The 16,326-nt window shown below is 39.1% G+C and overlaps 1 protein-coding gene across 1 annotated transcript in view; it reads left to right on the plus strand.

Moving 5' to 3' along the window:
* Positions 1–16,326, plus strand: part of ptpn21 (protein tyrosine phosphatase non-receptor type 21) — an 89,356-nt gene that overhangs the window by 54,818 nt on the left and 18,212 nt on the right. Inside the window, exons 12-13 of the mRNA XM_060829309.1 lie at positions 8,677–8,758; positions 9,919–11,321. Of these exons, the coding sequence (XP_060685292.1) occupies positions 8,677–8,758; positions 9,919–11,321 (1,485 nt within the window). The remainder of the gene's footprint in view (positions 1–8,676; positions 8,759–9,918; positions 11,322–16,326) is intronic.

A 16,326-nucleotide genomic window follows, 5' to 3' on the forward strand; every position in this document is an offset into this window, starting at 1 on the left:
CTGCTCTACATGGCATGCATTCCAAGTTGCTAAAGGAAGTGAGAGTAGAGAAAGCAGAAATGTTGGCCAGAATATCCCTACAAATGGCTGGATGGATAATAGATGATGTCAATAAGATTTTAAGAAAGTCCTTTACAAGCTATCTCACAAAATGTACAGAGGCAGACCACTCACCTAACCAGTTGTTTTAGTTTTACATTCCAGGTAAGCCTCCTCCCAGCTTTCTTTCTCTGAATGTATCTATTCCCTTTTCCCTCAAATGCTTGAATATCTTCACCTTCAATGCATCTAAATTATTTGCTTTAATCATTTTGCAAACATTGAATCCCATACTCTGTCCATGCTTTGAATAAGGAAGTTTCTTCTGAATTTGCAGTTGGATTTTTGATGAAATCTTTATATTAGTAGCTTCTAGTTATGCTTTCTCCAGAAGTGATTTGATTCATTATTGTTACATGTACCTAAATACAATGAAAAGTTTTTTGTTTTGCATGCAGTACTAGCAGATCATAGCCTACAAAGATTGTAGGCTGATTAAGCAGAGTGAGGAATACAATATTACGGCTGCAAAGAAGATGAATAAAAAGCAAGGTCAATGTTAGATTTAAAATTTGAGAAGTCTGTTCAGAAGCCTAATAACAGTGGGGACAAAGTTGTTCTTGAATCTGTTGGTATGTGTATTTTAAGCTTTTGCATCTTCTGCTTGGCGAAATAAGTTGGAAGAGATTATAACTGGGATGGGAGGGGTCTTTGGCTGCCTCTCCATGGCACTGAGAAGTGTAAATGGAAGTCAGTGGTTACAAGGTTGGCTTATGTGATTGTCTGGGCTGTATCTTCGACTTCCTGTGGTTTCTTATGGTTCTGGGCAGAGCGGTTGCCATGCCAAGCTGTGCTGCATCCAGATAGAATGCCTACTTTGGTGCATCTGCAAAAGTTGATGAGGCTCCTTATGGATTTCCTTAGCCTCCTGAAGAAGGACAGGCATTCTTGTGCCACCTTGAACATCGCATCAACATGGATAGTCCAGGACAGATTGGTGATTGTCACTCTTAGGAGCTTGATGCTCTCAACTACCTCCACATCAGCTCCATTGATGTAGATGGGGGGTGTGTCCTCCTTGCTTCCTGAAGTTGATGATTAATTCTTCAATTTTGTTGACATTGAGAGAGAGGCTGTTATCTTTGCACCCCGTAACCAAGTAGTCCATCTCTTTCCTGTATTCTGTCTTGTCTTTATTTGATATCCAGCCTACGTCCTTGTCATCAACAAACTTGTGGATGGAGTTTGGACAAATTTTGGTGACATTCATGAGTGTACAGAGTACAGTATGGAGCTGAGGATATATTCTTGCATGAAAGTGAAAACAGTGTCTCCTCTGTAAAAAGCTTACACAATTTTAAAGACCTCCTTATTCACATCGAATACTCCTTTCTTTAACACCAAGCTCTGACCTTCATGTGTATACCCATGCATTCCTTGTCAACCTTTTTTGCATCCTGTCCTTTAAATCCTTTTGATAATATGACAGCCAAGGCTGCATGAAGTCCTCCTAAGTACAGGATTGTTTAATCAAGGTTTGGTACATGGTCAGCATAACTTCCCTACACTTCAGTTCTATTCCTCTAGAAGTAAAATGTTTTTTGTTTTAATGGTCTTGCTGATCTCTGCATATTTTATGATCTAAAATCTATGACATATGTGTAGTTATTTATACGTATATACTCGGAAGTTCTGTTATCCTCATTGTGCCAAAACCTGCACTTTGAAAATATTATGTGGCCTCCCTATTCTTCCTACGAAAGTGTATTACGCCATTTATCTGTTGAACTTAATCTGCCAATTATTTCTCCATTCTGCAGTTTTATCTAATATCAATGAGCAGAAATTTCTCCAATAAAATATTGGGAAAATTGAAGCCATTTGCTTTGATCCTGTTTGACTAGCTTTTATTTCAGTCACTGGGCATGGGTGAGTATTTATTTACCATCTTTAATTTTTTTATTTCTATTCAGTTTTGGGATGTGGATATTGCCGGCTGGGCAAGCATTTATTGGCTGTCCCTTGTTGCCTTTGAGAAGGTGATCGTGAGCTGCCACCTTAAACTACTGCAGTCCGTGTGCTTAGATAGACCTGCAATATTGTTAGGGAAGGAATTCCAGGATTTCTGACCCAGCGACAGTGAAGGAATGATAATATATTTTCAAATCAATTAATGAGTAGCTAGGAGGTGTACTTGCAGGTGGTGGTGTTCCCATGTGTCTGCTGCCCTGTCTAAGTGGTTGTAGTATTGGCTTTGAAAGCTGTTGTCTAAGGAGCCTTGGTGAATGTTGAGAGTGCATCTTGTATATAGCCGCTACTCAGTGTTTGTTGTGGATGCAAATCAAGCAAGGTCTTTGTCCTGGATGATGTCAAGCTTTTTGTGTTGGAGCTGCACACATCCAGGCAAGTGGGGAATATTCCATCATGTTCCTGACTTGTGTGTTGCAGATGGTTGGCAGTTTTAATGAGTCAGGAGGTAAACAGTTCTGCATGACTCCTTGCCTCTGACATGCTTTTACCGCCACAACATTTACATGACTAATGCAGTTTGTCTGGTCAATGGTAACCCTCAGTGTTTATTGTGGGGGAGTCAGTGGTGGTCTTGTTGGAGATGATCATTGCTTGGCACTTGTGTGGTGTGAATGTTATTTCCCACATGAACCCAAGACTGGATTTTGTTAGAGATCTTGCTACATTGGGACTGGATTCTTCAGTATCTGACGGGTCGTGAACAGTAATGCATAATGTGCAAGTATGTGCAAACACCCCCATATCTGACCTTCCAGGCTTTGGGGAGTCAGGTGGTGAGTTACTCATTGCAATTTTCTGAGCCTTTGACCTGTTCTTGTAGTCACTATTTATATGGTGAGTCCAGTTGAGTTTCTCGTCAATAGTAAGCCACAAGATGTTGTTCGTGAGAACTTCAGTGATGGTAATGCCATTGAATGTCAAGGGGTGGTGATTAGATTGTTGTTTATTCAAGGTGGTCATTGGCTGGCATTTGTGTGGCATGACTATTACTTGCTCCTTGTCAGCCCAAGCCTGGATATTGTCTAGATCATGTTGCATTTGAATATGGTCTACTTTAGTATTTGAGTAGTTGTAAATGGTGTTGAATATTGTGCAATCATTGTTGAACATTCCTACTTATAACCTTGAAATGAAGGGAAGGTCATGAGTGAAGCAGTTGAAGATGGTTGGGCTTAGGGCACTACCCTGAGGAATTTTACCTGATATCATTGCTTTCTGTTGTCATCACTAATATTTTCACATTATTTGATATAAGCATCATATGTCTTATTAAGCAAGAGACTCAAAGATTATTGGGGGTAAATAGGAATGTGGATTTGGAATACAAGCAAATCAGCCTTATTGAAAGGTAGAATAGACCTGAGGAGCCAAATGGCTGGTTTCTAATCGATATCTAATCTATTCTAATATTCACTTGTGCTTAATCTCTTATTTTGGTTAATGATAAAATCCTCTTTCTTAAAAGTTTTAATTAACCAATCAAATAATGTCTTAAAAATTGAATGGGTTTCTAATTACAGTTAATTGCTTTCCTAAAATCTATATTCTCAGTTATTTTCTATCGATGTATGTTAGCCATTTTATTCTGGCATCTCTAAACTTACACTTTTGGTCATTCAAAATAAGAGAGCTCACCTGACAGTCTTAAAATTGATTATGCTGGAATAAGAGTTATCGGTGCCTGGTGTGACCAGTATAGAAATGGATACTAATTGCAAGAGTGGAAGAGACAATTTGGTTCAGTAGTCTATACCATTGTTTAACCTTCACTTAAGCAACGAGTTTGAATTACATATCCCATACCCAAATCACTTCAACTCATTTTTCTTCTTCTATTGGTGTTGTCTAATGTTAAATGTTGCTATACTTTATGCCTTAAAACTAGCAAGTAATTATCTTTTACTCTGTCTTCTGAATTTTTGATATTTGATCTTGTATTTGTGATCTCCGAATTATGGAAGCAGTACTCTTTGATTCACACTGATTCCCTAATTACATGCTTTTAAACATATTTTGTATTGTAATCTGTGATATTCTTTGCATTTCGCAAGTTTATTAATAAATTTGTAATCCTGTGTAACGCTGCTAAAGCCTCCATTTTTTTTACAATTTTTTTTCTGGGCAGTTCCTCATGGTTAAAGGTGACATGCTTTGACACTAAAAGATTTTTGATGATCCCTTTATCCCTACTATCTCCCTTTTGACAAATAGGACTAATGGTTTCCGCAGCGACCACATTGGGAACACAGCTATTCATGGCATGCAGACGCTCAGACCAAAAGAACCAAGGGCATTGTTGTAAGTTTGCAGAAGACATGATAGTGCTGAGTAAGTGTGGAGAGGCTGCAAAGGATCTGGATAGACGAGGAGAGTAGGAAAGAAGTGGTAGATGGAATATAAATGAGGAAAGTGAGTTATGCACTTTGGTAGGAAGAGTAGAGGCATAGACTACTTTCTAAATAGGGAAATCTGAAGCAAAAAAGAACCTGGGAGTCTTGGTTCAGGATCCTCTTCACCTTAACATGCATGTTCACTTGGCAGTTAGGAAGGCAAATGCAGTGTTGGCATTAATTTCAAGAGGGTTGGCATACAAGAGTAAAGATGTACCTCTAAGGCTGTATAAGGCTTTGGTCAGACCATAATTGGAATATTGTGAGCAGTTTTGGGCCCCATATCTACAGAAGGATGTGCTGGTGTTGAAGGTGGTTCAGAGGAGATTGCCTTTGGGATAAAGGACTTGGCATATGAGGAGCGGTTGAAGTTTAGAAGGATTTGATGGGGTGGGGGCAAGGGATCCAATTAAAACTTTCAGGATATTGAGTCTTGGATAGAGTGGGTAAGGAGAATCTGTTTCCACTAGTCAGACATACTTATTTGCAATCTTTTGTTTTTCTCTCTCACACACTGTCTGTCAAATACCACCTTTTTCCCAGCTGTTTTCAGTTCTGACAAAGGATTACTAGACTGAATGTTAATTCTGTTTTCTCACTACAGATGTTGCCAGGCTTACAGAGCTTCTCCAGTACTTGTTTTTGTTCTTTATTGTTCTTTAACTGTTCAAAGGCCTCTTCATGTGAATTTGGGATTATACTGAAATGATTGCAAGTGGTATTCAGTGAGATGGACACTCACTGTTGAAGACCAGAATATATTAAGGAGATGCTCAATGTGTTCTATCCATCAAGCATTGATCCCTGATGAGCACTTCTGTGCTCTTGGCTGGCTGTGAAGTAGGGCCTTGCGTGCAGGGAATTCAGGTAGTCTTAACTACACTAAAGAAACTGTGCCAGTTGTGATTAACGGCTAACTCACTAGCCAGTTATGTTCGTCATGGGTCTTTTTTTTTTGATGGGTCTCAGCCTCAGGGGAAGTTGCTTTCTAGTTCAAGTTGGGTTGCTGTCTCAATTTCAGAAATATCTTGAACTTGTCAGCACTTGGATTTCTTGCTAGCTTTCATTGAACTTGTCATGATGTTTCCTAATTGAATGACTGAGCGTTTTATCACTGGTACAGCTTATGGAACCCTTGAGGGCAGACCAGGCACTGTGTCCGCTCTGTGTCTTTTGACATTAAGGTGTTGGCTGCTCAGGTCTCTGATATCATGGTTTTCTGAGTGTTGATTTCCCTGCGCCATTGTTTCTGTTTCTGTTGCAGCTTTGAGGGAGCATTTATGTTGATGCTGGAGCAATTAGGCAGTGGTCCATCCAGCAGTCATCAACTTTTGTCATGGTGCAATGAAATAGATGTCCTTCACTTGGATCATATAGTCAAGCAGATATCAGTGCATGAAGCAACGATGTTGTAATTTTGATATTTGTTTCTCAGACAAAACAAGCTGTTGGTTATAATAAGGCCAGACCATAGGCATTTTGTTAGCAGCACAATACCATTGCTGTTGGACTTCCCTTCCTCATCGATTTATCAGAGCCCTTCAGGTGTAGAAACAGATTATTTGGCCCATTGAGTCTACACCGACTCTCCAAAGATCATCCCACCCAGACCTTCCCCCATCCAATCCCTGTAACCTTGGATTTCCCATGGCTAGTCCACTCGTCTGCACATCCCTGGACACTGAGCAAATGAGAGTGGCCAATCCAGCTTCTAACATTGAAGTTGCCAAGGAGGATTAGCCTGTCACTCTTTCTTTCTATGTTGTGGAGTCCAGTAAAGTGCTCAATACTTTAACTGAGGACATAAGATTTTATTAGTGTTCATCTTGGTTTTTTTATTCTAATATTCTTGAGATAACACCGAGAATTCAACTAAAAAAAGGTCCTTGGGAATCCAAGGTGCTGCCTTTTTATGTCTTCTAAATATATATGTCCATTCCTCTGTTATTGCATAGCACTGAGCTTGCTCCTATTTAGAGTCTAATAACTGATGATTTATTTTTTTAAAAAATCATATTAAGTTGACACTGTTTTTAACCCCATTCTGAGCTTCAATATTTCTTTGCAGCAAAAAAATTAACTCTGCCTTGTATTTTGGCAGCATCCGCAAATGATGTAGGTATTCCTTCAAGTCCCATGTCCAAATCATTGATTTAGCTCCAGCATGTGCTTTTTTTTAATCCAGTTTGCTAATTAGGAATGTGAAGGCATCGGGGAATGCAGAAAAGATTCATAAGATTGTTTCCAAGGCTGAGGAACTCCGGTTTTGTGGAAAGATTGGCACAACGGGAGCAGTTTTCTGTGAGCAGGGAAGATTAGCAGATTTGACATAGGTGTTCAAAATCATGAAAATTCAGGAACGTTTTCTTTCTTGTAGAAAGGTCAGGGGTGAGAGAGCTCTGTTTGAACATAATTAGGAAAAAAAAAGGTGGCTTGTAGAAAATTTCTCTTTCCACTGAATATACTGACAGAGGTCGACTTAGAGTCATAGAGCTGCCCAGCATGGAAACAGATCCTTCGGTCCAACCTGTCCATGCCGACCAAATATCCCAACCCAATCTTGTCCAACCTGCCAGTACCTGGCCCATATCCCTCCAAAACCCTTCCTATTCATATACACATCCAAATGCCTCTTAAATGTTGCAATTGTACCAGCCTCCACCACATCCTCTGGCAGCACATTCCATACACGTACCACCCTCTGCGTTAAAATGTTGCTCCTTAGGTCTCTCTTGTATCTTTCTCCTCTCACTCTAAACCAATGGACTCTAGTTCTGGACTCTCCAACCCCAGGGAAAAGACTTTGTCTATTTATCCTATCCATGCCCCTCATAATTTTGTAAACCTCTGTAAGATCACCCCTCAGCCTTCACTCCCGGGAAAACAGCCCCAGCCTGTTCAGCCTCTCCCTATAGCACAAATCCTCCAACCCTGGCAACATCCTTGTAAATTGTTTCTGAACCCTTTCAAGTTTCACAACATCTTTCCGATAGGAAGGAGACCAGAAATGCGTGTGCAGAAAAGATTTGAATGTTATATCTGAAGAGAATGTATTGCAGGGTAAAAGAGAAAAGGTGACGTAGTAGGCCTGTCTTGAATATGATAGACAAAACGGTCTAATTCTTCAAATTTCCCACCCTTAATTTTCTCGAATAATCTACTATCTGTAAGGTAATGATTTTTTTAAAAGTTCACTTCAAACTAAATTCACATAGTTCTTTCTCATATCTTAATTGTTATGGCCTGAATTTTGCATTACCTCCAGGCTGTTTCTACATTGAATAACATAGAAATGATCTATCCTTGTAATAACCTGTAAATCCTGTTGCTTGAGCCTGATGCCTTTATATAATGTGATTGCATGAGAACAGAACAACCTTGCATTATAAGAAAATAGCGCAATTGCCACGACGTTTAAACTAATGGGACCAGAATCCCGTTATAGTCAATACAGGTAAGGAAAGTTTGCACTCTACAAATAACTGTCTGAATTCTTCATTGCGTTAAAACCAATTCATGTTGAGGAAGCACATGTTATTGCAGAACCGACTGTATTTTGACTTGATTCCTGATCAAAAGGAATGTTGCCATTCCTGCTGCTTACCTTGCTTTCATTTTGAATCTAGAGAAACCTCTTTTAAATACTAGCTGCACAAAATTTTGTGTAAAGCGTAACAAAAATAGTTCCCATGTTTTAATGTTTGCCTTCACATTCCCATGCCAATCATTGGTGACCCTTTCTTCACACATCTGTACCCTAAACTCTGGAAGTTCCTCTGTCTTTTCACTTGTCTCCTTCACTTTGAGACTTTTTTAAAATTCACCTTTCAGTCGCGTTTCAATGGCTCTTCTAAAATCTCCTCCTTTGCAGTGTTAACTTTTATCTGATTATTTTCTGTGAAGTGCCTTGGGTGCTTTTCTATATTGAAATCTGAGCTATTGATTTGAAATACATAAGTTTTTTCTTTTTGTCTATAAGACTATTTATGCAAAATTTGTTAGACTAAACATGTGTTTGATACTTAGTCTTGTGTACCTTTATTTGATTGCTTTATTTCCAGGTGTAAACCACTCTTGGAAAGAAAAAGACTATTTGCTATAAATCGTAACCTTCATTGTACAGGTTTTGGCATATTTAGTGGTTATATATGGATTACGTTTAGTAGTTGACCTACGATGATAGGATTTGTTCTTTATTGCTTTTGTTTTCTTTCAGCCAAAGCCTCATCAGTACATGATGCCATTACCCCAGTTACATTATACTGGACATTATGTAGAACCCTATAAACCTTCTCAAGGTAGAGTACTTAGTCATCATCATCATCATTACAGTTTTCTTCTGTTGCCTTCTGTAATTCAAATTTGTATCCAAAAACAATGGAACTCAAGCATTTTTGACAATCATTGGAAATTGCAGTTGCAGACCTGTTCCAAAGGCATTTTTTTCAAAAAACCCTATAAGGTATATTATGTCATATTAATTTGCATGATATCAGGCATGTTTGATGACATAGGGATATGGTAGGATAGTGATTGTGTTGGAAGATTAGTAATTCTGTGCCTGGACCAATGAGTCAGGATTTAAGATCCCTTGATAAGTAAAAGTGTAAATTCAATTAATTAAACAAATCTGCTTGAAAGGTAACAAGATTACACTCTTAGGCATTCACTTCTAGTGCAGGTTGCTGAACAATTTTGACCAGAAAATGCCTTTTCTATTTTTATTTATGCATGGTTCTAGAGGTTTTTTTGCTTTGGGGCATACCGTTGAACATTACATCATTGTGGAAAGCTGCTGGTTTAAAAGAAAAGCTTGAAACAAATTTTAGAAATTCTAAACCTTGAATTATCTATTTCATTTTTATCTTTGATTAATATTGTGTATTAAAATTATTTGTTATAACCTCTGACTATGTAAATAAACTTAACTGACCAAATTTTTTTGTTACTCCATTGAAGTATGACTTTATTTGACAGTCTTAAGTAATTGGAGATTAGTACCTAAACAAAATATCTTGTGTAAAGTTTGGCTTCTGATTCATCTATTGGTTTTGATTTGGTCCAGGACCAGGGATCACCATCTAGGGATACAGGTAGACCAGATGAGAAATGTTTTTCCCTGACAGCTGAGCCTTGGAATTTGCTTCCACAGAAAGTAGTCAAGGCCAAAACATTGTATGATTTCAAGAAGGAGTTGAATCTAGCACTTGGGATTAAAGGAATCAGAGGGAAAAGCAGTAAAAGGCTGTTGAGTTGGATGATCAGCCATGATGGTAATAATGAATGGCAAAGCGGGCTTGAAGGGCTGACTGACCTATTTATCCTAGTTTTTATGTTTTTATATTGATTCAGCATATTTCACTTTTAAGCTAACTTGTGTGTAGACTTTAGATCAACATTAAATCTGTATGGTTCAGCTGTTCATTCTCTGTACCCTTCACTTTTTACTTAATTTCAGACAATGTCTACATGAATAATCAAAACAGCTTCTATCGATCGCAGACCAGTTTGGATAGAGCTCCATATGAATACAGTGGTCGAATCCGAAATGGCAGTCTCTATAGTGCACACAGCACAAGCTCTTTAAATAACCCACAGCACTTTATGCAAGCATCTCCTATGTCTTCAAATCCTAGCATGACTGGAAGCGATGTAATAAGAGGAGATTACATCCCAACTAACAGACATAGTGCAATTATTCCACCCTCCTATAGGCCAACTCCAGATTACGAGACTGTTATGAGGCAGCTAAATCGTGGAATGATTCAAAATGAAAGGCAAAGCCATTCAATGAGAAATCTTAACATAGGCAATTCTTATGCCTACAGTAGACCAGATCCGCTTGTTTATAGCCAACCAGAAATCAGAGAACATGCTCAGTTCAATTCACAAAATATGTATCAGTATCCTTTTCATTTGAACTATAGTTTCCATAGTCCATCTCCATATATAACTTCAACTGAGCGACGCCCAGTTGTTGGGGCTGTTAGTGTGCCAGAATTGACCAATGTTCAATTACATGCTCAGGATTACAATGCTGCAAACATGCTGAAAACTCAAGTGTACAGGCCACCTCCACCCTACCCTTATCCAAGACCTGCAAATAGTACTCCTGACCTTTCCCACCACCTGTACGTTAGTAGCAGCAATCCAGATCTGATTACGAGGCGTGTGCATCACTCTGTCCAGACTTTTCAGGAAGATAGTTTGCCTGTTGCACATTCACTACAGGAAGTCAGTGAGCCCTTAACTTCTGCCAGATTACATACAAATATTCATAAACGTAACAGTATTGAGATTGCTGGACTTATGCACAATTTTGAGAGTTGGAAACTAAAAGAAAGGACTGTGTCCACACCAAACAATGAAACAAACTCAGAAAAAATAACCTCTGCAAATTCACAACCAAATGTTTATTTTGAGCAAACAAAACCCGGCGGGACTGAAGTTCACGAGGACAAAAGTTATCGTCATGGGCGATCTTTCTCAGATGCAACTATGCTGATTCACAGTAGTGAAGAAGATGAGGAATATGATGCAAGGTGCATTGAGCATACGTCTCAGATACTACCTCTTGACTCCCCATCTCAAACGTCAGCCAAGTTAAATCAATTGATTAATGAACCATTGGCAGACTATCTGTATAGTTCTGCACCTACTCTTGGAAGACAGCACAGTTCAGAAAAGCGAGCACAAGAAAGGGAGGTAACAGAAACAACACGGTTTCTGCCATTTGTGTCTGAGTCTGATCTCAATACAGTTGGAAAAATCCAGATAAGAAGAGAGTCTTCAAAGAAGAGACCAATGTCTGAAGTGCTTTCTAGTAAATTATATGCTATGGAAGCTCTCCCACCACTTGGGGTGAGTAATTTAACACTAGTTCTTTATCTTAGCTGTAAATATATTTCTTACATGCTGTACAACCATTATACAACATTTATTCAATTAAAGGTCTTGTACTGGCTTATTTAGGTCATAGGAAGTCACTTGGATCATTTAGGTCCACACTTGATTCTTTGTAAAACAGTCCAGTCAATCCTATTCCTCTTGCATTATCCCCCTTATCTTGCAAATTTATTTTTCTCAAGTGCCTATATCTGTGCTTCTGCCATCGACATATTGAGGAATTCAGTTTATTAACAGTCGCTGCGCAAAATGGTTCTTCCTCACATTCTTGTTTGTATATCATGCGCAAAATCTTGAATCTGTGTCCACTCATCCTTGTACTGTCAACAAAATGGGAACAGCTTTTCATTTGAATACTTTTAAAGTAGATGATTAAATTAAATTCCCTGCAGTATGAAAACAGGCCATTTGGCCCAACAAGTCCACACCCACCCTCTGAGTAACCCATTCCGACCCATTCCTCTGACTCATGCACCTACCACTGTGGGCAATTTAGCATGACCAATTCACCTGACCTGCACATCTTTGGATTGTGGGAGGAAACCGGAGCACCTGGAGGAAACCCACGCAGACACTGGGAGAATGTGCAAACTCCACACAAACAGTCACTCAAGGTGGGAATTGAACCTGGGTCCCTGGTGCTGTGAGGCAGTAGAGCTCACCACTGAGCCACCATGCCGCCCTGCCCAGTTATCTCAACCTGTCACAATTTGAACACATCTATCAATTCTCCCTCAACTTCATTTGCTTCAAGAAAAATAGCCACATTTCCCCAGCTTATGTTGCAGTTGCCTAACTAGATCCTTATACAGATTCAGCACAACTTCCCTACTTTTGTACACAATATCTCTATTTAAGGAGCCCAAGTACATATACTTGATTGATTGATTAGTCTTTCAATATGTCCTGAGACTTCAGAGATTACACCAGGCCCTCTGTCCCTGTATAACTCTCTAGATCTGTGCCAATAAGTGATAGCAGAAGAGATAGAAAGAGGCAAACAGGAATTGCCACTCAATTCTCAGTATTAATTTCTAGCTGCTACTTGTTTAACCATTATGCTAGCTTATCACATATGGATGAGGAAGGACACAATTTCGACCTAGATAACACATCCATCCTCGGACAAGCCAATCCAAGACACGCATGAGAATTTCTAGAAGCATTGCATTCCAAGCGAAACTCTATCAACAAACACATCGATTTAGACCCCATCTACCACCCCTTGAGAAAAGGAACAGGAAGTGACTTCACCACAGGAAATAACATCACCAACCCAAACATATCAATAGAAAGCAGGAATTTTCAGCATTGCTTCGCCTGAGGCCCACTGAAGATGTTATCTAGTAGGGTAGCAAAATGTCTGGAAATAAACCTTCCATCTCAGCGAGCAAACCTACATCCCAAAAGCTTATGCCCTGTTGCAATCAGTTTTATCTTCCAAGCTGTTTAAGACACCTTCAAGTTTAGTATCATCTGAAATTTTTAACTTGCACTCTGTATTCCAGTATCCAAGGCATTTATACATTACTTTTTAATGATCCCAGTGCTGATGCTTGGGGAGCTTTGCTATCTGCCATCTTTCAATTTGAAAAGCATTAATTTATTACAAATCACTGGTTTCTCTCCTTAAATCAGTTTTACTTTATCCAAGTTGACAGTAACCCTCTTCCATAAGCCTGAATTTTGTTGATCATTCTGTAGTGTCATAGTTTCAAAATGAATTACTTAATAGCACTTTTAAACTGCATCTATTGCATTTCCTTCATCTAACTTTCATAACTTTAAAAATTTATTTAGAATAATCAAATACGAACATTTTTTTCTAACAAATCTGTAATGCTGTCCTTAATTTAAGAAGGCACATGAGAAAGGATTACACTGCCAGGTTTATTTTGCCTGAGCTGAAGAAGCAGTAGGATATGGCAAGTGATAAAAATGTTTTATTGGTTTGGATGCATATTTCATAATTGAGATGCAAGTTGAAAAAGGCGGGCTGGGTAGTCCAACAAGCATCTGTCGTTTTGTCATCAGTTAGTAATGTCAAAACTCACAAATATATGTGCTAATGCAAGCTCCAGGTGCACCATTAGAAGGTTGCATAGTCTTGCAATTCATTGCAAGGACACCTGAAGAATAAGTGCTACTGTCATAATGTGTGGTGCTAGTAAAAGTACAACCAATCAGGCAGCATCTGAGGAGCAGGAGAGTCAATGTTTCGAACATGAGCTCTTCATCAGCTCTTCCCTGATGAAGAGCTCCTGCTCGCAACATCACCTCTCCTGCTCCTCAGAAGCTGCCTGATTGGTTGTACTTTTACTAGCACCACATATTTCTATTCTGATCTCCAGCATCTGCAGTCCTCCGTTTCTCCTATAACTTGTTCTACTGTCAGTATAGTCCATGTCACCAAGCTCCAAAGCTTTTCTGCCTCCAATTTATTCTAGGCTAGCTTTGGAATATCAGCTAATGCTCATTATATATACATTCCTACATATTAGGAGCAAGAGTAGGCCATTCAGCTGCCTTTGAAATGTAGGCCCAATTTCTCTCACTCCATCTTCTGATAACCTTTGACTCCCTTGTTAGTCACAAATCTATTTTATTTATCTATCCTATCATCTATCTTGTTTTGTTCATCTACTTTGTCTACCTTAGTTATCCTCACCTCTTAGAAGATCACTTACTTTTAATTTGAGTCCCATCATTCCATGTCATCCCATTTCAGCATTTGCTTTGGCTGATTCTGTTAGGATCCTGTATCTCAATAAGATTGTCTCCTCCTCTGGATGTTAGGCCCAGCCTTACAACCTGTTCTCAAATCGTAGTCCGTCCCATCCCAGATATCAGTGGAATGAATTAGTCAACCGTTTTCTGTACTGCTTTGAATTTAATCCTTTCTTAGCCAATGAGCCAAAACTACACAGTACTCCAGCTGTGTTTTCACCAATGCTCTGTACAACTGGAGCAAAATGTGGCTATTTTTATTTCCATTTCTCCTGATAAATAGCAATATTCCTAATCTCGTGCTGTATCTAAAAGTTGATTTTGTGATTCATGTACCAGGACACCTTGAACACTACCTCCATTCTACAATCATTCTCCATTTAAATGACATTGTTTCCTCAATATTTCCTGCCAAAGTGGGCAAATTCACATTTTTCTGGTATTGTATTCCAACTGCCAAATTTTTTGCCCATTTGCTCAACTATCTTTACCCCTTTGCAGGCTACTTACATCCTCTTCACAACTTAATTTTCAACCTATCTTTATGGCATCAGCAAATTCTTGCATTTTTATTCATGGGATCTAAGAATTCTCTCATGATCAGTCTGTATAACAATTAACAATGGTTACATGATCACCATTCAGTTAGTTATTTATTGAATTCAAATTTCATTATTTGCCATGGTGGGATTTTAGCCAGTATCACCAGAACTTCACTCTTTACGTTCAGTCACCTGAAATAGCTCATCAAAAGCTGGTATTCCCATCACCAAGTCACCCTTTATTTACATATGCATAGTAGTTGACACTGGTCTGCCTTCCTCGGAGCCAGCTTACCAGTGTGTACAGAGCTTCTTACACTCCTGCTGATATAGAACATAGAAAAGTGCAGCACAGAACAGGCCCTTTGGTCCGCGATGTTATGCCAAGAATTAATTCTAATATAAAATTAAAATAACCTAACCTATGTACCCCTCAATTCATGTGCATGTCCATGACTCTGCTTCCACCACCGCCACTGGCAGCACATTCCTTGCATTCAAAACTCTCTCCATGTCTCTCATTACCTTGTATATCTCAATCACCTCTCTTCCTCCTTCTCTCCAGAGAGAAAAATCCGAACTTAGTCCATCTCTCTTCATAAGGCAAGCCCTCCAGTCCAGGCAGCATCCTGACAAACCTTTGCACCCTCTCCAACGAACTGGACACAATATTTCAAGTGTGGTCTCACCAGGGACTTGTAGAGCTGTAGCAAAACCTCGTGGCTCTTAAACTTGATCCCCTGTTAATGAAAGCCAAAATACCATATGCTTTCATAACAACCCTATCCATTTGGATGGCAACTTTGAGGGATCTATGTACTTGAACACCAAGATCCTTGTGTTCCTCCACACTGTCAAGAATCCTGTCTTCAATCCTATATTCAGCATTCAAGATTGACCTTCCAAAATGCATCACTTCACATTTATCCAGGTTGAACTCCATCTGCCATTTCTCAGCCAAGCTTTGCATCCTGTCTATGTCACACCGCAGCCTGCAATAGCCCTTGATACTTTCAACGGCACCTCCAACCTTTGTGTCATCTGCAAATTCACTATCCCACCCCTCACCACCTCATCCAAGTCATGTCTGTCAGTCAGGGCTCCCTGAATGGACCAGGCTAACAGCCCCAAATCAGGCAACTTATTCTGCGAACCACCTGGCTGGCCTCATTACATCATCACTTCCCTCAACATGAATTAAAATTATCCATGATTTTTGCAGTTACTTTTTCGCAAGTCCCCTTTTATTTTTGCTGTGTACCTTGTTCTAACATGTGGTTACTATTAGGGGCCCTACATACAATGCCCACCAGTACCTTCTTACCTTTTTCTATTTTGTGCTTACCCAGTTTGATTCTGCATGGTGATCTAGAGATCTAAGTTCATCTCTTTATTATATAAGTGTTACTTTTTCTTTGCTTCCTATCCTCTTTAACTATTATGAACCCTCTCAGTCTTTAAAACCTTACAGCCATGTCTTTAAAATGGTCACCAGATCATTTGTATTTTTCTATTTATGCTGTCACTTCTTCAGTTTTGTTACAAATGCTGTGCATTTAGATACAGAGCCGTGAGATTTTGTCTTTTTTACTATTTTCCTTACCTCTATTCATAACTACTGTTGCATTCTTAGTTTAAGACAGAGCATGCAAACCTAACATGTTTTGACCATCATTGTTTATTTTTAGCTT

The sequence above is a fragment of the Hemiscyllium ocellatum genome, chromosome 8, assembly GCF_020745735.1.
Source record: "Hemiscyllium ocellatum isolate sHemOce1 chromosome 8, sHemOce1.pat.X.cur, whole genome shotgun sequence".
NCBI classification, from domain to species: Eukaryota; Metazoa; Chordata; class Chondrichthyes; order Orectolobiformes; family Hemiscylliidae; genus Hemiscyllium; species Hemiscyllium ocellatum.